The 21830-nt window shown below is 51.3% G+C and overlaps 1 protein-coding gene across 2 annotated transcripts in view; it reads right to left on the reverse strand.

Moving 5' to 3' along the window:
• The window catches only part of LOC111154218 (ATPase phospholipid transporting 9B (putative)), a 227591-nt gene extending 207120 nt beyond the window's left edge, over window positions 1–20471 (reverse strand). For both annotated transcript variants that reach the window (XM_022513694.1, XM_022513693.1), the window contains exon 1: window positions 20356–20471. In XM_022513694.1, the coding sequence (XP_022369402.1) occupies window positions 20356–20471 (116 nt within the window). The remainder of the gene's footprint in view (window positions 1–20355) is intronic.
• Between the last annotated feature and the right edge of the window lie 1359 nt (window positions 20472–21830).

A 21830-nucleotide genomic window follows, 5' to 3' on the forward strand; every position in this document is an offset into this window, starting at 1 on the left:
AGGGGAGGCAAGCCATTACAAATAAGGGATGCTACTTCCCCTTACAAAAAATGTACTTAGCCCGGGTAAACAGGAAAGGTACGGGCTGCCCGAGGAAGCAGACATGACCACGCTTTGAGGGGAGCCCTCCACGAAGCCAACGGTGTGACCCATCAGCTCAAGAGCACCATCCACTCATGGTGTTCAATTCAGGAGTATTAAAAAAAAAAAAAAAAAAAAAAAAAGAATCATCTGAAATATTAGGAAAAAAGTATACTTCCAGGTCATTTCTAAACACTCTGCTACAGACTGATGTGATGTAAAATTGGCCCAACTTTGTATTCATCAACCAAAGTCGTGGAAGTGACTTTTGAATTATGAAGGTGTCTTATGCTTAAAGGTGGGAACACGGTGCGTCCCTTGGTTTGTTGTCAGATTTGATATGGGTAGCATGGGTGCTATGTCCCACTTACACTTACTCTCTGTTATTCCCTTTTCTAAACTTTTCATTCAATGAAATAATTTCCTCCACAACCAGCGTCCCTTTTAGAGTTCAATAATCCTCTTGTGATTCAAAAAACAAGCAGCCTACGCTATCAAAAACCCATGTATCTTTCCTCAATCGTGGACATATTTACATTTTAAAAATAAAAGCTTAACTTGAGAACCAAAAATTCATCAGAACATACAATGGAGAGCCCACAAATGCCATCTTATTTGATTTTACATCAAGCCTCCTTGGTAGGTATTAGGTCAATCGTAAACGTAAGATAGCAGACCCCTCTGTCCCTGGGAGAGGATGGCAGTCACTGAAACTGAAATTTCTCCTCACACCCTCTGAAGGCCACTGACTTTACAGAAGACAAATAAAACCAACCAAGCCCAAGACTACAGCATCAATGAGCACCAGACAATACCACAACCTATTTAAAGACAACGGCAAACCTGAAACAGGATAAAGTCAAAGAAAATCACAAAAAACACACTGTACTCAAAATACTTAAAACAAAGACAAACGCAAATTCTTGGGAGCAGCCAGAGGAAAACAACTCGTTACAAAGAGAAGCACGTGAATTCAAACGCCCGTGGACTTCTCACGGAGAGAGAGGAGGCTAGAGGAGAGGGATTCCATGTCTAAGTGCTGAGGGGGGAAAAAGGTTCAAACCCAGAATTCTAAATCCAGCAAAAAGATCCTCCAGGAATGAAAGCAAAACAAAAACATTTTCAGATGAAAGATGAAACTTGCAGGACGTGTTACCAGCAGAGCTCGTACAGAAGAATGCCAAAGAGAGTTTTAAGATGAAGAAAAATGATACCATTAGGAAACTTGGAATTTCGGGAATGAAGAACACAAAATTCTTTAAAACGTGTACGATAACTGAAAGGAAAAGCTGGACATCGTCCGGTGAAGTTTTCAGTACAGGAAGACGGCAATGGCTACGGCAGCCATCCTGCACGGAGCAGGCAGCGCCTCGGTTTACATTAAGTGTAAGACAGGAACAGTGAGAAGCTGGACACTGCAGTCCTTAGAGCGGAGCGTCTCAACAGTGGAACCACGAACATTCTGGGTCACGGAATTCTGTTGACGGAGCTGTCCTGCGCACTGTGGAATGTTCAACAGCAACCCGGGTCGCTACACATTTGACACCAGTAGCAGCATCCCCCCAGGCGTGACAATAAAAATGTGTCCAGACGTTGTCAAATGTCACCTAGAAGACAAAAATCACTACCTACAAAAAAATAAAAATACTTGAAATGTAATGGCATATGTTAAAAGATTAAAAATAAAAATATGGAAAAAGATACAATACAAATGCTCTTTCAAAGGAAGAAAAGTAGCTACTGTAATATATGACAAAAAAGACATAAAAAAAATAGAACGGAGGCAGTGCCCAGGATAAAGAAGGACGTCACAGAATGATGAACGATCAAAGCACCTACAAGCTCGAGCAGTCATGAACGGCAGGCACCTCTCACCAGTTTTGAAAAAAAACAAAGTACAGAACACGTAAGTGAAAGGAGAGACCAGTCCAGAATCCTGCCTGGAGACTTCGTAACGGACAGAACAGAGTGTCAGGAAGGACACAAAGATGTGGTCGACGCGACCGGCCCGCCCTGGCCGCCACTGACGGGCCACTGCACCCTGCACAGCAGAATGTCCGCAGCAAAGGCGCAGTGAACACACCTTCCCGGGCCGCATCCCGGGCCATAATGCGAACTAACAAATCCGAAAGAACTGAAATCAGACAAAGTATGTTCTCTCACTATGAAGGAATTTCTTCCAAAAGTCACTAACAGAAAGGGGTGTCTGGGGAGCTCAGGCAGTTAAGGGTCTGCTTTCAGCTCAAGGCATGGTCTCAGGCCCTGGGATCCAGTCCCGCAACCGGCTCTCTGCTCAGTGGGCGGCCTGCTGCCTCCCCCACCCCTCCGCCTCACTCCTGCTCGCACTCTTTGTCTCTCTCCATCTCCTCTGAAGTAAATAAAATCTTAAAAAAAAAAAAACACACAAAACAGGGATGTCTGGATGGCTCAGTTGGTCAAGCGTCTGCCTTCAGCTCAGGTCTTGATTCCAGGGTCCTGGGATGGAGCTCTCCGCTCTGTGGGGAGTCTGTTTCTCTGCTGCTCTCTCCCTGCTCATTCTCTCTCTCACTCTCTCTCTAAGGATGTACTGTACGGTGACTAACATAACATAATAAAAATATAAAATAAAAAATAAAAATAAATTTGAAAAATAAATGAAGCAAATAAACCGGAAACAGAAAGATAATCTGGAAAATCCACGAAGACCTGGCGGGGCGGGGGGGCGGGCATAAAAGCGCCGTTGGGGAACAGAGGAGTCCCGGTGCTGGAGAACCACCCACTGATTACTCACAGCGGCCAATGGAAACCCACGATGTGGAAGATCAGCGGCTTCAGCTAGATTCACACTGAGAACCAGTCGCCACAGGACGACCTGACGTCCGCCTGCGGCTGTGATACAGTACGCAGCAGCCCCACACTCCTGCCAGCACACGCACACACTGACTGTACGTGCTCAATCCCAGAGCAGTGGTTCTCAAAGTGCAGTCCCCAACCAGCAGCATCACCTGCGAATGTGACAGAAACAGAATTCTCGGAGCCACCCCAAGAAACAAGAAACTTCTGGAACGAGCCCACAATTGGTGTCAAGAGCCTCTGCACTCCGCTGTTTGAGAAGCACTGCTCTGGGGCTGATTTTCATGTGACGGGACACACACAAAATTAAGAACACTTCAGCCTGGCCCACACATGGGACGTGCTACAAACCACCGGCCCGGACACTTCAAAAATGCCATGTCACCAGGAGAAAGAAAACCACCACAGGGGCACCTGGGGGGCTCAGTGGTTAAAGCCTCTGCATTCGGCTCAGGTCATGATCTCAGGGTCCTGGGATCGAGTCCCGCATCGGGCTCTCTGCTCAGTGGGGAGCCTGCTTCCTCCTCTCTCTGCCTGCCTCTCTGCCTACTTGTGATCCCTGTCTGTCAAATAAATAAAATCTTAAAAAAAAAGAAAAAAAGAAAGAAAGAAAGAAAACCACCACAAAGAGTTCTCCAAATGAAAACTAACTAAAAAGATAAAACCAAATGAAACAGCTGCACCTTGATTAAACTTTGATTGAACAAAGAGCTGTAAGAGTCTCATGCTCTACCGACTGAGCTAGCCGGGCGCTAAAGAGCTGTAAAAGACATTTCTGAAAATGTCCTAGAACGTCACGTTGGTCATAGCTGTACTAACCCTGGGGATAAACCAAACGCCACTAAATTCTGAACTTTAAAATGGTGAAGGATATGTTGTGTATTTTGCCACATTTTGAGAAAAAAAGACTGCCGTGATAACAGAAGACAACTGAATAGAGCTGTAGATGTCGCGTCAGGAGTCGCTGTTCATGCTCTTGGCCGGAACGACAGTGTCGTGGCTGGAGAACCCTGCTTCCCGTGGGGAGACCCTTGCCAAAGGTCTTACCGGGGAAGCACTCAAGACTGGGTCAGCACAGGGAGAAAGCCAGTGGGGCCTAACATGACCAGCTGCTGGATCTATGTAAATTGCAAGAACATTCTTTTGATTCCTCTGTATGTTTGAAATACCTCATAGTGGACAAGTGGGGAAAATGTATCCACACGAAAAAAATTTAAGACCCAAAGTGATGCTTTGACTCCAGCTTTCTCCATCTTTTTTCCTGCCATTGTGTCCCAGACCGGTCGTCATCTGGACGCTGTCGTCTGCACCATCATTACGATCTTCCCTCTCCAGATGGCCTGTGGCGCTCCCAACCAACATTTTGAAAATGAAGGCCTAAGAAGAATGACAGCGGTGATACTCCAGACAATCAGGAGTCTACGGCAACAGAAGCACTTCCATTCGGCTCTGGAACGGTACCGAAACGTACCCTAGAGGACGGAACCAGCTTGCAGTGCCCGTGAAGGACACACACAAGGCGGACAGCGCAGACCAGCTGTGCCTGTGCACATGCGGTTCTCTTTTAAGCGGTCCTTCAGGGAGTCTGTGGACCTGCGTGTGAGTATGTGGGCGTGTGTGCGCGTGCGTGGGCGTGGGTGGTGCCGGTGCCAGGCAGCCCTGTGCTCGCCAGGATTCTGTGAAAACGTTGGAAGGCAAGACTCCAGAAGCCACTACCTTCTTGAAACTTCATTCTTGCAATGGGTACCTCGCGGGCGAGAATCCCAACACGAGTGGCACTCAGGGATGGGAAAGATGTCCTTGGACAGTAAGGCCGGTGCCGACCTGCTACCTAAGGTGCTTTCACCATCTGTGTCACATCACGCGTGGTAACTAAACATCCAGCAAGGGCTTACTGAGTTACAGGTCGCTGAGTCACCTGCCACTGTGGGAAGACGTGTAACTTCCCACTAAATAATGTTTCAGTGGAAGTATCTGCATATAGAACTTTCTCCATATTTTCACATGGATTCTTCCCAAGAATCCCGGAACCGTAATTGTTACATAAAGTCGTGCGGTCTAAACACTTGAGACACCACCGCCAACTGCAAACTGTGACTCCGGCCGCTACAAGTGCTGTGAACAGCACCAAAAGCACACCTGCCTCACCCTCACCAGACGGGCGTAAACGCAGGTAACCCTTCGCGTGTAAGGGGAGGAAGACGGCATCTAGTCGTCCCGGGCACTTCTGCTATCACACGGCGTCCTGTGCTACTACCACGAACTGTGGCCAAGGCTGCTCCCGTGCCTTGCAGAAATCTCAGTGGAGCTGGGCATACGTGGGACGTGTGCCCGGGGGGCAGCCCCAGAACCAGGACCCTCTCCCGTGCCTCACACTCAGCAGCCCTGGGACACCAGCCTCCTCACAGGTGAACCTTCACCGGCCAAGAACTCAATGTGCCTCTTCAGCAGACATCAGCAGGACCGTGACGGCTCTGGTCAGCCATGTGGCCCCCAGTGCTCTGCCCTCACTTGTTTTTGCCCATAAGCTCTATCACTTTGTCCTTCTGCCAAACACGAAGTCTTGCAGGGACAGACACGTGACCCAACGACAGAAGTGGCCGTAGGATTTATGCAAGAGCCCATCTCTTCCACGCTGATCTGTAAGACCTCTTAAATGTATTAGGGCTGTTTGGGGGGCAAGGAAACAGGACTTTAACCTACAACCACATGGAACTTGACCCCCTGCAGGGACCTACAGAGGGAGACCAGCACGCCGACACCCTGACTGCAGCCCTGGGAGACCCTGTGGCTCCGACTGGCAGAACTGGGAAGTAATACATTTGTTTTAAGCCACTAGATGGATGATAATTTTACAACAGCAACAGGACACTAACACAATCAGTGACGTGGTCTCGCCTTCTTCGTATTCTGAGTCAATTTACAACCCTGCTTCCCGCTCCCGAGCTCTCCTCTTTCCCCTCTCCCGTGAAACAGCCCGCGGGTAAGACAGGCGGGTCAGCAGAAGACAGCGGCGTTCTGCTCACAGAGGACAGAGTGTGCTGACAGCCCGTGCCCAGACTCTCCCGGGTGCCCCGGTGCTTCAGGGCGGTGACAATTACACATCAAGGGGAAGCGACAACCGGCACTTGACATGTCCCGGAACCACGTGCTCTCACACCGTAAAGCGGCGAATAAGGCTGCGCAGATGGTGAGCGGACGCTTAGCAAACATGAACCACCCGACACTTCTCCTCCTCCCAAGATAATTCCACATGAAAAATAAAAACCACGAGGCTTCTGAAAATACGGGAGTGCAGAGAGTCCATCAGGCTGAGGACCCCAAGGAAGATCACCTCTCGTCAGCCTTACAGGAAGCGGAACAGACGCTCTGCAAGCCACCTGGCCACGGGGGGTAGAGGGACCCCGTCAACTCTTCCCTGAGCACCAACACGGGCGTGCCTCTGCGGAAGACACGACGGTCCGAAACAGACCTGGCCCACGCCTCACAGGGCTCAGACTCATTCGCTGTCAACTGACAATGATGGCGGTGGCAACTGGCAAGACAGTCCCCCTCACCCTTGCAGGGTGCCGCTGGAGTCCAGGCTGCGGGGGCTGCGTCCAGGTGGAGGGGAGGGTGTGAGCGGAGTCGGGACAGAGAAGGCAGCCTGCTTCGAGATCACACACACAGCCAGTAACTCCTACAAGGAGAGCAACTAGGGGTCCACGCCGCTGCGTCCTGCGCCCAGGACGCCCAAGACAGCAGTGTGTTCTGAAAGATGAGACACAGACACACACACATGTAAAAAGGAGAAGAAAATGTTTCCCATAAAAATGGAAGATTAAATACATGATCTACCTTCAATACCAAAAACACTGCTTTTTCTTAGGGCTGAAACCTACCGAACAGAAAACGAGAGATTATGACAAAATGTAGGAAGCTGGAAAGCAGAGGGACAGACGGTAAATAAAGAGATCTGAGACCCGAGACAAACAGAAGTCGCAGCACCGCAGCGGGAAGCAGGAGCACCTCCAGACCCCGGAGGGCAGGTCGGGCGTCTCGTGGACCTCGGCAGTGGGTGTGCAGGGAGGAAAGAGTAGGACACGACCGAAGGCTACTGAGGAGAGGTCTGGGTGCTCCGATGACCCGTCCCTCCAAAGATCAAGGGACAGCGAGCCCCTGGGCGAGGGAGGGCACTAGAGAAAGCAGAGGGCGAGGCTAAGGGAGGGCTAGTGAGCACGCGTGTGAGCCAGCCTGGCCCCCCTTTCCTGCCGCCGCGGGAGGAATTCCGCACTGAGAGGAGGAAGAAGGACAGAAGCCCGCGGCCAGGTTTGCTGAAACTGCCACAGGCAAGAATCAAAGCTCCTCACATATGTTCATTCAATTCCTGGTTTTAGAAAATTAACATAGGAAAATTTTACTATAAGAAAGAAAAATAACGGAAATTTCCAAGACAAATATGGTCTATCCGTGTGACGCGACATCACTCAGTTTAAGAAGAGGAGGGACTGGGCGCCTGGGTGGCTCAGTGGGTTGAGCTGCTTCCTTCAGCTCAGGTCATGATCCCAGGGTCCTGGGATCGAGTCCCGCATCGGGCTCTCTGCTCAGCGGGGAGCCTGCTTCCCTTCCTCTCTCTCTGCCTGCCTCTCTGCCTACTTGTGATCTCTGTCTGTGAAATAAATAAATAAAATCTTAAAAAAAAAAAAAAAAGAAGAGGAGGGACTGTGACGGTGCTGAGGCTGGACGTGTGAGGACGTAGCGCGCAGCTGAGTGAGCCAGACACAGGGGGACAGACCCTGAAGGGCTCCACTGCCACCAGGGGACGACGGTGAACTCCACAGACATGGAGGTACAGAGAGGCTACGTATGGGGACCGGGAGGGGACCTGGCAAAGTGTTTCACGGGTGCAGAGCTCGGGCTGGGGAAGAGGCAGGAGGCCTGCGGGCAGGCCGTGGGGACAGCGGCACAAGGGCAGGACAGCGCTCACCGCCACTGCACCGCTGACTCGGGGAGACGCGGCTAAGACAGTAATTTATGTGTGCCCGGTAGAATTTTCTTACAAAGGAACAATTTCTGTAAATACTGCTGATGTCCGCTCCCCAGCAGCCACGTAACCCCTGGCCACCAGCTATTTCCTCATCTTTATCCACATCTCCAACATTCCAAGGTGGTTTCTACCCCGACGGTCGCCTGAACGCGCCACAAGGACCCTTCCCCTCATCCTCCCGCCAGCTGCCACAGATCAGGCCCTGCAGTCCGCGTGGTTACCCTGGAAAAGCCAGATCTGCGCCACCAGGCACGTTCAGGCAAGAGTTTGATCCCTTGGGGAGCCCAAACCCCGAAGGAGAAAGAACTCCTGAAGGCCTCCTGCACTGCGAGGCCCGGAGAAGGGGGCTGCGGCCCGGGGCGCCCTCCCGCAGCCAGGCACCCCAGGGGCCTGGATTCTGCACGGTCCCAGAAGAAAAGTTTGGAGCAAATGAGAAACTGGGGGACACGTTACAGCACAGACATAAAACTATTCCTCGTAAATAAAATGTAAACAAGCGAACACTCTGACAGACGAGCACAGACAGTGCATAAACGAGACAGAGAGCTGTCTGCAGAGATCACGTGTGGCCACCCTGGAAACCCCCACCCTTTCCACACACCCCTGCGGGGATGCTCGGGGCTGGCGCTGTCCTGAGGGCCGCGGGGAGCCCCGGGGGGACGGACAGCACAAACACAAGCGCGCACGCTCCTCTGCAGAGGGAGGAGTGCCGGGAAGACCGTCATAAAGGAGGCGTGAGGGCCAGAAGGAAGCGGAGTCGCGGCAGGAGTCACGAGCGTGACAGGAGCCGAGCACGGAGGGCCGCGAGGCCTGGAAGGGGCTGCAGAAGGCCCAGGACCGGAGAGGAAGCTGGGCAGCCGGAGTAGCCACGGCCCGGGAGGCCGGCAGATGCCGCTGTGGAGGCAGGCGGGGCGAGTCCGGGGCGGGCGGCCGGCCTGCGGGAGGAGTCTCGCTTGAACTCTCACTGGAAGGGGAAGCCAGTGGAAGGTTTTAACGCTAACGCTAGGAATAATTTTTATTTTCAAAGAACTTCTAAAACACGCAAATTAAAACAATTGAAAGAAAATTCTTAGCACTCCGTATGCTTAATTACCAGTCTTGGCTAACAGAGGCACTCTTAATGGCTGGTAAGAGCGTGAACAACTTTTCTGGAGGACAGTTTGTGACAATGCATCAAAGGCCCTCTTTTCTGTAATGTGAATAAATTTTAAGCACAAGCTCCAACTATCCTATGACAACATGAATATCTGACAACATGAAAAATGTATACAAGACTGATCTACAAAGACGACCGTTGCTGTGCTATGCTGCTTAAAAGTCTACCCAAGGGGCGCCTGGGGGGGGCTCAGTGGGTTAAAGCCTCTGCCTTTGGCTCAGGTCATGATCTCAGGGTCCTGGGATGGAGCCCCACATCGGGATCTCTGCTCAGAGGGGAGCCTGCTTCCCTTCCTCTCTCTCTGCCTACTTGTGATCTCTATCAAATAAATAAACTCTTTAAAAAAAAATAAAAGTAAAAAGTCCACCCAAAAAGCACGGAAGACTTCAGTATCAGTGACTAGACCTGGTCACACGTGTCCAACAACCACACCGTCGATGACAGTACTAAGTGGAGGGAGAGTCACTTGGAGGAGCCAGGGGAGGCAGCACCTGTCCTCACCACCCTCACCAGCCCCAGGGGCCGCCTCACTCCAGTCACCATCCACAAGACCACACAACACCCCCACAACAAGAGAACCACCATCGTAGATGCTCAGGCAAAAGCTCCTCTCATCCCTGAGGTAGCGGGCCTAAAAGTGAGTTAATAGGTTTCCTCAGAAAAATTCCCTTTTTCTCATTCTCTGCATCAGCTCACTTCTTTTAAAATCGTCAACTAGAAAACGAATATGCATACAAAATGCAACTAAAATTCAAAGTGCTACTTAAATATATTATAATATAGTGTACGGAATGAGATTTTCACTCTTTTTCATTAAGTTCTTTGAGCGACTGTGTTGCATTTTAGCAGAAGTCACAATCTTATCAAGTTTCACGCGAGGAAAGTAGCACAAAGAGTCTGAAGGGTAACGAACATAACCAACATCGTGTTTCGTAACCTCCGCTTCAGAGATGGAGCCTCTGAACTGGCAAACAATCTATTCCATTTCCAAAGCAATTTTCCTATTGTACTGAAAATTTTACCTCAGTATTTAAAAACAATAAGACGATGAATAATGGATTTTTTCAGAGACAGGATAAGCAGAAAATCTTAAGTGTCTTTGTTGCCTAGTGTCATACACACTTAATTGGTTTGTCACTCAAGAAAAATCAACGTTTCCAGCAATTAAGTATAATTCTGGAAACATATTTTTAAAACGAGTAAAAACAATGTGAACAAAGACGACAGAACAGAGGATGGCAAACCCGAGTGCTGCCGCACTGAGAAACGGAGACCGTTCTCTTAGCTGCTGCCAGAGGGTTAGAAAAATTGGGAACTTTCAACAAAACACTCAAGTACTAGAAGGTGCATAATTTACATGTATCTAAGTAAAAGTAAAAGTAGGTCAATACAATAACTAGCTTAGACTCACAGTAAGTATCAAACAGCCTTATTGTTTCCATTTTGAGGAGAAGCATTTCTGAGACGCCAACTGACAGTAAAGGGAAAAACCATTTAAAATATGCCTGGTGCTGAAGCCTTCTTTAAGCAAAATAAACACTGCCCCCTTTGCCTGCATGCTAATAAAGCAGAGAAACAAAGAAACAAAGTGCTATAAAGAAATGTGTATGTTTCCTTCACCAAACACAGCTTCCAAGTTCAAGTGTGTCACTGATGAGATGAGTCATTAACAAGCAGCAAAACCACATCCTGGGAAGTTGGGACTCTTCCCTTCCGACCACAGCAGAGGAGACAAACAGCAGAACAGCTGTTAAAAAATGAACAAAAGAGCATGGCCTGAAGAGCACACCTTGACCTTAGCAATGAAAACAAGCGAGAAAGGCAAGGGCCAGTCAGTCCTCGTGCCCAGAGACGCCCGCCACCCGCGGCAACTACGTACGTGGTAACCTCGGAGCCACTGACTCCTCTTCCGCGGCGTTCCCTAACAGGCCTCAGTGCCAATCTCCTGACATAAGAAGTTACACCAACACTACGCATAAACTGAAACAAGATTCTAAATTAGAGTTAATGGTACAGCATCTAATATTATGTAAATGCCAATCCAGAAATTAAAAGCTAAGTGGCCAGCTAGCTCAGGACACATAATCCCGGTTCCTAAAACTGTGATGCTCATCACCACCACATCTGTCTTCGTGCTAGTAACTGTCGGTGGTAGGAGACGAAGTGAAACATACCGGCTCCGGCAGGTTTGAAGAACTTCATAAGCTCGAGTGAACTACAGATCCTTAAAAGTATTGTCTCTGGCTCCAAGGAGTCCTGGGCCTGAGCACTTGGATAAATGCTACTGTAAGACTCATTCAGGAGGGGCGCCTGGGTGGCTCCATTGGTTCAGCGTCTGCCTTCAGCTCAGGTCATGATCCCAGGATCCTGGCTTGGAGCCCCACACTGGGTTCCCTGTTCAGCAGGAGTCTGCTTCTCCCTCTCCCTCTGCCATTTCCCCTGCTTATGCGCCCTCTCTCTCTCTCTCTCTCTCTCTCTCTCTCAAATAAACGAAATCTTAAAGAAAAACAAAAAAGGAAGAACCATTGGTACTTGAAAAAACCTTCTCAGTTGTGAATCATCACAGAAAAAAAGAAGTTTGATCTTTTACAACTAGCAAGGTATTTTTGAGATCATCATCATACTTGTACAATTTTTAAGATTCAGAGAAAATTGTGTATAGACACTCAGAATGAGAAAACTAGCATTAAAAAATTTGTGTTGCCTCTATCAAGAAACACACTAATATTTTAGAGATAATCAGACACTAGCCATCTGTTCTCAGCATGAATCTCTTCTCAAACACTAAAGTTTAACTATTATAATACTGCAAATGGCTCTAGGCAGGGCCAAAAGCTACACTGCAACGTGAAGCAAAGAAAAGGCACTAACAGACACAGATAAACAAAATGATGTCCAGTGTCAGTCATTCTTCTTTCCACTGTGAAGATGATCTCAATGACAGAGGCACCATTTAAGAGACAGAAACGGAAAGTCAAATTCACAAATACCTTACTTTTACCCAGCTATACATAATACAAGAAGAAAATCAATGCCTCACATTCGTTTATAGAAAATGATCTTATACAGTAATTACACTCTTACTGAACTATTAAATACTATGCATGGGACACAGCGGTTCATTCACCTAGTAACTTCCGGAAAAAAGCCTACAAAAAGCCAACCCCCCCAAAGAAATCAAGAACATCCTCATGTATCAACGACACTCAAATCCTATCTAATTCGTCCCCTTGAAATTTTCAAGTAAAACCCAATGATGAAAAATTTTATACAAGTTGTAACAATCTATGATCACTATATTTTAACCACATGTGTCCTAAACTGGTATGATTATAATGAACTCAAAGTAATCTCACTCCAAGGAAAACCTGAGAACCTTTAAAATACATTACAATTCCTTATACATTATGAACACAAAATTACATTTTTACATGGTCAAAAAAAAAAAAAAGTCTTTTAAAACTTACAAAGCAAGAAAAGCCCGTATCAAAGCTGTTTTCCTAACAACCAATTAGCTTTCCATTGCCAATGTGGAGGAAAAAGACCTCATAATATAAACTTTTGCTCTTGCAAATGTAAGACCGCATTTACACTTTTTATTTCTTTAATCTATTTTTAGCTGTATTCTAATTTATAGCAGACATTTCCCCAAACGGAAATACTAGAAAAGCCGTAATATTGATATAAAACTTTAATCTATTCACTTTACAGTTCTGAAGTATGAAATGAGAGATTTTCTTATATATCAAGTTAAAAGTACTCTTAAAACCAGCTTTGCTAAGGACATCTTACTGCCATAAGCATACCTACAGAGATGAGGGGAGGTGACCAGAAGTGGGGCACCAGGCCAGGCTCTCTCAGAGGCAAAGCAAACCCTGGGACACTCAGCGCCTGTAGGGGCGGCTGCACTCACCCGTGAGTGCACTAGAACACCGCCATTTTACACTCTACATGGGAGACCCGTATCCAAACAACTTCCTAGTGAATGAAAAAATAAATAATAAGACTGACTTTGAAATAAAAAGAGTAAAGACAAAACCAGAACAAAAGTAAATGACTCCTTCCTGCCAGTTCCAGGGCAAGCCTCCCTCCCCCAACCCACACCCGCCGTAAGCGCACCTGTAACCCTGCAGAGGACAGGGGGAAAGGTGAGGATAAGGAGGCAGACCAGGAGAGACCTCAGACCCCGGAGGGCACGGCACAGTGATGTCCCAATGTGCTCCTTCGGCCTTCTTTATCCCAAACTGTGTACTAGAGAGTCAGCAGCCTGAAAAGCCAGGGGCACAAACCAGAGAGCCCCTGAGAACAGCCCGGTCCCTCCTGCCATCCCTACCACTGTCACGGGAACCTAGAGAGGAAGGCCCCAGGCCATACTGGAAGAGGCCACAGGCTGCAACAAAAAGGCCCTCCTCCCTCCCCTAGGAGACTAGGGGAGGACAGCAGAGCCCCATGGGCCCTGCAGACCCATGTCCGCCCAGCGGGAAAGGGGCACCCTCCTCTCCCAGGTGTCAAAGGGAACCCAGCTTTCGCCCCATCTGTCAGTAACAAAGCCGCACCACCTCATCCCACCTCCCCACCCCCAGACCCAAGCGGGGTCAGAGGAAGCCTGACAAAACAGAGGAGATCTGAAGAAAGTCCAGAGCCTATAGCATAATATCCAAAACATCCAGGATACAATCAAAAAACACTCATTATACCAAAAGCCAGGAAAATCTCAGCTTCTGAAGGAAAGGTAATCAAGAGATGCCAACATGGAAGGGACGCATATGCTGAAATTATCTGACAAGGATTCTAAAACACCCACGTAAAGATGTGTCGTGGGCAATTACAAACATACTTGAAGCAAATGACAACAAACAAACAGCTATTTCAGCAAAGAAAGCTAATAGGAAGAAGAATCTGAAGGAAATTCTAAAACTAAAAAATACAATAACGGAGATTTGAAAACTTAATGCATAGGGTCCAGGGACAGAAAAGAAGAAACAAAGGAAAAATCAATGAACTTGAAGAGTGAACAACAGAAATCACCCAATCTTGAGGGAAAATGGACTTAAAACAAATGAGGAGAAACTCAGGACCCTCTGAGACACAGGAAGAGATCACACAAGGTGTCTCCAGAGAGGGTATTAGAAGAGATGAAAGAGAGTGGGGCTCAGAAAGTATTTAGACAAATGATAGCTGAAAACTTCTAACTTGACAAAAGATACTAAACTTGTAGATTCAATAGGCTACATGAACCCCAGACAGTATAAACCCAAAGAAATCCATGCCAAGACCCATAATACTCAAACTACCGAACTAAGGACAAGAAAAAAGCTTGGAAGTAGTGAGAAATGACATCTGACCCACGGGAAAAGAAAACAATCCAATGACATCAGATTTCTCATCAGAAGTCACGGAGACCAGAAAGAAGCAACGTAACATTTTCCAAGTGCTAAAATAGAAAAAGGACAGTCCACCCCAAGTTGTATTGTATCTGGTGAAATTCCCCTTCAGGAATGAAGGCAAAATAAGGCCTCCTGAGATGAAAGAAAACTAAGGGAATTTGCTTTCAGCAGACCTACACGAAAAGAGTAGCAAGGAATTCTTAGAACAGTAATAATACAGTAAGAAATTCAGGAACTTCAGAAAGAAGAGAACAGAAATAGTGAAAACATGGGTCCACAGAATAGGCGTTTCTTCTCCTTTTGAGTTTTCTAGATTACGTCTGAGAGACAGCAAAAATTAACAATGCTGACGTGTAACTGTAGTCACAGGTAAGGGAAATATTTACGTACTTTTCCATATGAAGTAAAATATTTATGTAATCGTACAAGATACTTACTTTACTCATAGGGGCGAGTAAAGGGATGTAAGAGGTACGGATTCTTCAGTTTACTAACACTAATAAAACAGCAACACCAGAACACTGCGATGAGTCACATACGTATAATGTAATACTAGAACTAGCAGTAAATAACATCTATAAAAAGAGAAACAGCGGAAAAACACCGTAAGTAAATCAAAATGGAATCCTAAAGATGCTCAAGTAACCCACAGAAAAACAGGAAGAAGAAAACAGACAACACAGCAATCAAAAAGGAAAATGATAGATCTAAGCCCTAACTTGTCAATCATCACACGGAACGTGAATGATCTAAATCCATCAGTCCTAAGACAGAGACAGGCACAGCAGATACAAAACGGAACCGACCATATGCTGACTACAAGGAACTCCCCTCACACACAATAGGTTGAAAGTAGAAGGATGGAAAATTATATGCCAGGCAAACATTAACCAGAGGAAAGCATGAGTGGCTAAATTAAAGTCAGAAAAAGTGAAGCCCAGAGCAAAAATACTACTGGAGACAGGTGGGAATTAGACAGTAAGAGCTTCGGTCGGTCAAAACAGAGCAAGCCCAAATACGCCGGCGCCAAATGACAGACGGGCAAACCAGCAAAGTAAAAGTGGATAAAATCAAGAGCAAACACAGACAGATGCACAATTACAGTTAGAGACGTCAACCACCCGCCCTGCACAACCAAGAGAACAACTAGACGGTGAACCGGCCGAGACGACCCACACGATCTAATCAGCATTTCAGCACATTTCTCCCAAGGACAGCACAATCCATTTTCGTTTGGGCCCTGAAATTCTTACCATTATGCCATATTCTTGGTCACAAAAACCACCAAAATTAAATGAAATAACACGAAGCATGTTCTTTAACCACAAAGAAATCTTGCTAGAAATTAGTGGCAGCAAAGTAACAGCAAGTTTTCCATACACACTCCTAGGGGACCCACGAGACAAAGGGGGAGTCTCAAAGTAAAACAAAATGCCAAAAATTTGTGGGGCACATAAAAATCGGCGCCAAGAGGAAAATTTACAGCACAAATGCTTACATTAAAAAAAGAGGAAAAGTCTCCAATCAATATTCTCAACTCCCACCATAAGAAACATGAATGAAAAGACAAAAATAAACCTAAATAGCAAACAAAAAGAAGGAAAAAAATAAAGCACAGAAATTAATAAAACCGAAAACAAAACTACAGAAAAAAATAAGAAAAATAAAAGATGGCTCTTTGGAAAAAAAAAAAAAATCAATCCTCTAGTAAGACTAAGCAGCAAAACAGTGAAGGCACAAACCACCACCATCTGAATGAAACAACACCCAAAGGCGTGAGAGACGCGACCACCAACTCAATACACATAAATACAGCAACTGTCCTGAAAAGGACCAATTCCTCAACTGGCACAATCACAACTCACCCAAAATGAAACAGCTCATTTGAGTAGCCTAGTTAACTATTAAAGAAACTGAGTCTGTAAACTGAAACACCCAAAAAAGAAATCTCTAGGTCCACATGGTTTCACTGGAAAATTCTACCAAACATTTGAAGAGGTTAACAGCAACTCTACTTGATGTCTTCCGGAAAGCAGGAGAGAAGGGAACACTTTCCAAGTCATCGCATGAGGCCAGGTATGGGGGTAAAATCTGACAGTCACTGCCCTTCTATTCATGGAAGAGAAACATTTAGCCAAGTGCAGCCCTGCTCTGAGGGGAACAGGGGTCCGCAGGAGCCAGCAGGGGCGTCTAATTCCATCCTGGGTGGGGCTGAGATAATGGAAGGTTTCAAAAGAAAAGCAATTTTAGATGTTGACAGAGCCACTGAAATATGGAGATTTTAAACGCCAGGAGAAACAGCTAGAAGAACCCAAAATAAGTGCCTCTAGGGTGAGATGCTAGAGTAAGGAGAGAGGAATGAGCAGCACAGAGCCACAGTGTCTTCTCATAAGCCTTTTACCCTATGTTACTATGATCAAATACTACCAAATGTCACAAAATAATGTAAAAGCACAACTTCCAGTCCAGATCCAACTCCCCCTGCTCCTCTTACCGAAGTCCAACCATAAGCTTGGAAACAAAGCAAGAACCACGCAAAGGAGAGCTCTGGAAGGTGGTAAGGCAGCACTTAAGAAGAAGAGGGCTGGGCTGGCTTGGGACCGAGGACCGGAGAAATTACACAGTAGCAGGACGTCCTACATGCCCTCACTCCACAGAAGGAAGGAGATGCCTGGCATTCCCCAACTCCCAACCTAGCAAGAAAAGGCAGCCCAGAAGCATCATTCCTCCCCTGGAGGGTACAAGCGTCCACCACCACCAGCAAGACAGATCAACACGTGCTGTGGGAAATGGCGTCCTTCCCCATGGACCGAAGACTCCCCTGTGCCGTCACGGGACACTGGTGCGTCTGGGCAGCACCAGTCAGAGGAACCCTGCCACAAAAAGAGGGTAGAAGCCTCAGAAAGCTGCTGTGTGTCCATGAGCCCGAGACGCCCCTCTCTCACCAGGAGGGAAACCAGGCAGCACCAGCAAGCACAGCCCCACTTCAGAGGCAGGCAGCCAGTCCAGTTAACGGCTTCTATTCAGGGCCTGAACTCCCCTCCTGTGCCACCAGAGCCCAGAGCAGCAGGAGGAACCAGCAAGAGGAATCGGAATGGCCACCATGCGGCTGAGACTCCTCCCCTAACCAGACACATGCAACCGCCAGCAGGCACGTGCACAGCGGGTACAACCACCACCCACCCAACAGAACGTCTTCATCACGTGGGCTGACCATGCCTCCTCTCACCAAGAGACACTGGCCTCGTCCTCTCAGCAGCAGAAGCAGAGAGGAGGGAGAGTCCCTGTACACCACAGAAACCAAGCACCCCAGAAATCAGAGCACAAAAGTAAACAGTCACGGGACCCACAGCCCACAGATGGAGGCCAGGACCTACAGACTAACCCTAACCACAGTGCTCAGCTGCTGAATTAAGAGCTACAACCAGAACCCACATTCTCCACAAGGAAGAGACAAAACGTCCAGGATACAATAAAAAATCCAGTCCTACCCAGAACAGACGATTCACAGTGTGAGTTGGAAACGATGATCAACAGACACCAAAGCTCAGATTAACTCCGATACTGGAATTACGTGACGATCGTTTTAAGCAGCGAACACAAACATGCTTCAACAGCCAATTACAAATCCTCTGAAAACAAAGAGAAATTACACAACTGAATAATGAAAATGATCTGCTGCTGCAGGACACCAACAGAAGACTGAGGATGACAAAGGGCAGAATTAGGCAATCCGACAGCAAATCAGGACAATTCACACAATCTTAACAAGGCAAAAGAAACTAGGGTGGGGGGGAACCTACGGGAATTATGGAATACCGACAGAAGAGCCAACATTTGTGTCACCCCAGTACCAGCAGGAGAGAGAGAAGACAGTGGAAACCAGAGTCCTTGAAGCAACTCCCTAACTTTGGTGAAACAAAACCGAACAGAATAAAAACTTACCAAATTCCAACCGAGATAAACCGAAAGACATCCACAGCAAGATACACAATTAAATTTGTAAAAATGAAAGACAAATGCAACCGTGAAAGCTGTCAAGAGAAATGGCACATGACCCGCGGGGAAACACCAAGGGCAGTGGCATGAGCGCCGCAGCAGGAACCACGCAGGCCGGGTGGGCCTCAAGGCTAATACCAAAGACCTGTCCACCCGGAATTCTGTATCCAACACACCCATCCTCCAGGAATTAAGGGGAAATGAAAACATTCTAAGGTGGAAGAAATTCCAAGACTGGCTACAGAAAGCGCTTCAAGTAAAAAGGAACGGCGAAAAACAGAGTCGTGGAATACCAGGAGAGAAGAGCAAAGCACAAACGCGCGTCCGTCCGCCAGGCCGTGCGCACAGCGCGAGTTCCGTAAGGCGCACGCGGTGCTTCGGCCAGAGGCTCGGCACACGCGGTCGGCGGCACAGGCGGGAAGACGGTAACGGGACCAGGACGCCGGCAGGTGTCCACGCTGCGCTCCACGACGACGACAGCACCGCGGCACGCGGAGTCGGCCACAGGCACGCGCCCTGCGACAGGGACCCCGCCCCAAACACGGCCGGCGGATCCAAAGTGTGAAGAGGGATGAGAATCGGAACGAAAACGCGAACAAAAGCGCGCGCCAACGTAGCAACAGCCGACTTCAATAAAGGTCCGGGACCGGCAGGCGCCCCGTCCGACACCCGCGTGCGACAGACCCACGACGAGCGCGACCGGAGGCGAACACCCGCCATGGCAGAGCGCAGAGGGCGAGCGCACGGAGAGCGCGGGGCAGTGAAGGCCGCGGTACCCCCAGAGGACACGGGGATCCCGGACGTGCTCCCGGCACGCGCCGGGGCGGTGGTGCGAACCTACAGTGCGACGAGGGACGGGTTCCCAGGAATGCTGTCCCCAACGCCCCCCGAACTACCGACACAAGCACTGCCACGGGTGACACGACGGAGGAAAGGGACGTGGCCCTCGGGACCGAGCACGACGCGCAGGCCCCGCAGCAGGTTCCCTGGCAGCCCGTCGCCATCCGCTAGAACGACGGCGCTCGAAACCGGGCTCGGTCGCCGGGGTCGAACCGCGAGCCGAGGTCCGTCTCGCGTCGGGGCTACAGCTTCTCCTGTAGGGGCAGGGGCCGCGGTGACCGGAGGGCTGGACGCGGCGACGGCTGGACACTGACCACGCGGCTCCTTGGGCGCACCGCGTGCAGCGTCGGGGGCGCCCGTCGGCTCCCAGACCTCGGGCGGCGAGTCAAGCCCCGCCTGGGGCGCCGCATTCATTGGGGAGTGGGCTGGAGGCCCGCGGCCGCGCCCGCCCCCCGCGCCCGCACGCGCGCTCTCCCGCGCGGCTCAGGGAAGTTCGGTGCCTCCGGGGGTGCTCGGGGCCGCACGTCGGGGCCGCGCGGGACGGCACGTCGTCTTCCTCTAAGCCTGTTCTCCGCAAACCTCCCTCTGTTTCCGCGGGAAGCAAGTCGGATGCGAGCGGGGGCCCCGCCGCACCGCCCCGCGAGCACACGTCGGGTCAGCGCGCACGCCCCGCCAGCCCCGGGGGCCCGTCGCTCCGCGGCAGCCGCGCTTCCCCGCTCGCTCTGGGTCCGCGTCCGCGCGCTCACGGTCCCCTGGACCCGCGCGGGGCCCGGGCGGCAGCGGGGTCTGCGGGGTGCACACCGCACCGCCCGCCCCGACAGAGCGTCGCAGAGGCCCCCGCAGCCCAGGCCGCGGGCGAGTGCGGGCGACCGCCGCAGCCCAGGCCGACGCGGCTTCCGCAGCGGCTCCCCGCGAGGACAGGCCGGCGTCGGGAGCGCTGCCGCGGCCTGCGGGCGGGGACGGACGCGCCGGCGGGGCTGAGGGGCCCCGGGGGCAGGGACGCCGCGGGCGGAGGGACGTGGGCGCGTCCTCACCTGCTGGGCCGCTCGGCCCCGGGCCCGGGCCCCGCCGCTCTGTAGTAGGCCGCGCGTCTGCGGTTGGCCGCGGCCGACGCGTCGCGCACCGGGTACAGAGGGATCAGGTCCGCCATGTTCCGGCCGCCCCGCCCTCTCCGCTCCGCTCCGACCTAGCTGAGGCGCCGCCGCGCGTTCTGGCCCGCCCCCCGCGCGTCGGGGCCCGATGGCGTCGCGGCGCGGCGCAGCCTGATGACGACAGCGGGCGGCGAGGGTAGGGGGCGGAAGGCGGCGGCTTTCCGAGGCTCCGTGCGCGGGCCCGATGACGTTCCCGCGCGGCGCGGGCGCGAGCGGAGGCGGTGGCGCTTCGAGGCTCCGCCCCACCGCGCTCCCGGGCCGGGTGGGCGTCACCACGCGGCGTGCGCACGCGCGGCGGGACTGTGTCTCGGCGGCGGCGTCCCCGGGCGCGTGCGCGTGAGGCGGAAGCCGGACCTTCCCGGGCGCGCGGGGCTGTGCGGGGCCGCGCCCGCCGCCGTGTCGGCTGCCCCGCGCCTGCGGACTGACGCTCGCGGGAGGGGCCTCCGAGGAGCCGCCGGCGTCGGGCCCGCCGCGTCCCCAGCTGCGCCAGCTCGTGCGCCGCTTCCGGTCCGCGGTCCGCGGAGGGCCCGACCCGCACCAACCAGCGCGCGGCCGGCCTCAGCCCGCACGGTCGCCCGCCCGGAAACCCGCCTCCCGCTGACACCCGCGACGGGCGCGTCCGTCTGTCCCGCGGGCAGCGACCGGGGCGCGGCGACGGGGGCCGGGGGACGTGCGCGCGCAGCCGGCCTCGAGCGCGTGCCGGGGGCTCCCCTGGACACCCGCCCGCTCGGGTCCATGGCCCCCATTCCCAGCTCCGACGCCCGGTGTGCGCGCTCCCGCCCGGCCGGTGCTCCCGTCCTCGGCGCTGCCCGGCGGACTGCTCGGAGGCGCCTGCACCGCGGGGTCCCCGCTCCACCGTGGGGTCGCCGCTCCGGACGGCGCGCGCCCTGAGAGCCCCAGGGGCGCCTCTTGTCCCGGGGAGCGGCCGCAGGGCGCACGGGTCTCTCCCCGCACCCCGCAGCCCGCCCTCCCGGGCGCCCCCACCTGCTTCCCGGCCCCCTTCGGGCAAGCGAGGGCGCCGGGTCGCCAAGTGTCCTCCCGCTGCAGACCCGCGAGGACAGGACGCGCGCTGGCCCGACGCGCGCCGCGCTTCCTCTTCGCACCCGACGGAACCTGACCTTTCCCAAACCCCTAACCCTGCGGCGAGGGGCCGTGACCTCGGAAGGGCTCCCTGGCGTCCAGTGAGCGAGCGAAGAGCTTCGCGAAGTGCGCCCCGGAGGCGGTTTTCTTAGGAGCCGGAGGATGTATTTCGGGGTATGAGGGGAGTTTTCTCCTCGGGCCTCGCTCCTGTCCGCCTGTTCCGATTTCGCTCCCGTCTGCTTCGTGTCTTACACTTTTCCAAGGGGAAGAAAATGTTT

The sequence above is a fragment of the Enhydra lutris genome, unplaced genomic scaffold (assembly GCF_002288905.1).
Source record: "Enhydra lutris kenyoni isolate GAN:26980312 unplaced genomic scaffold, ASM228890v2 scaffoldscaffold36, whole genome shotgun sequence".
NCBI classification, from domain to species: Eukaryota; Metazoa; Chordata; class Mammalia; order Carnivora; family Mustelidae; genus Enhydra; species Enhydra lutris.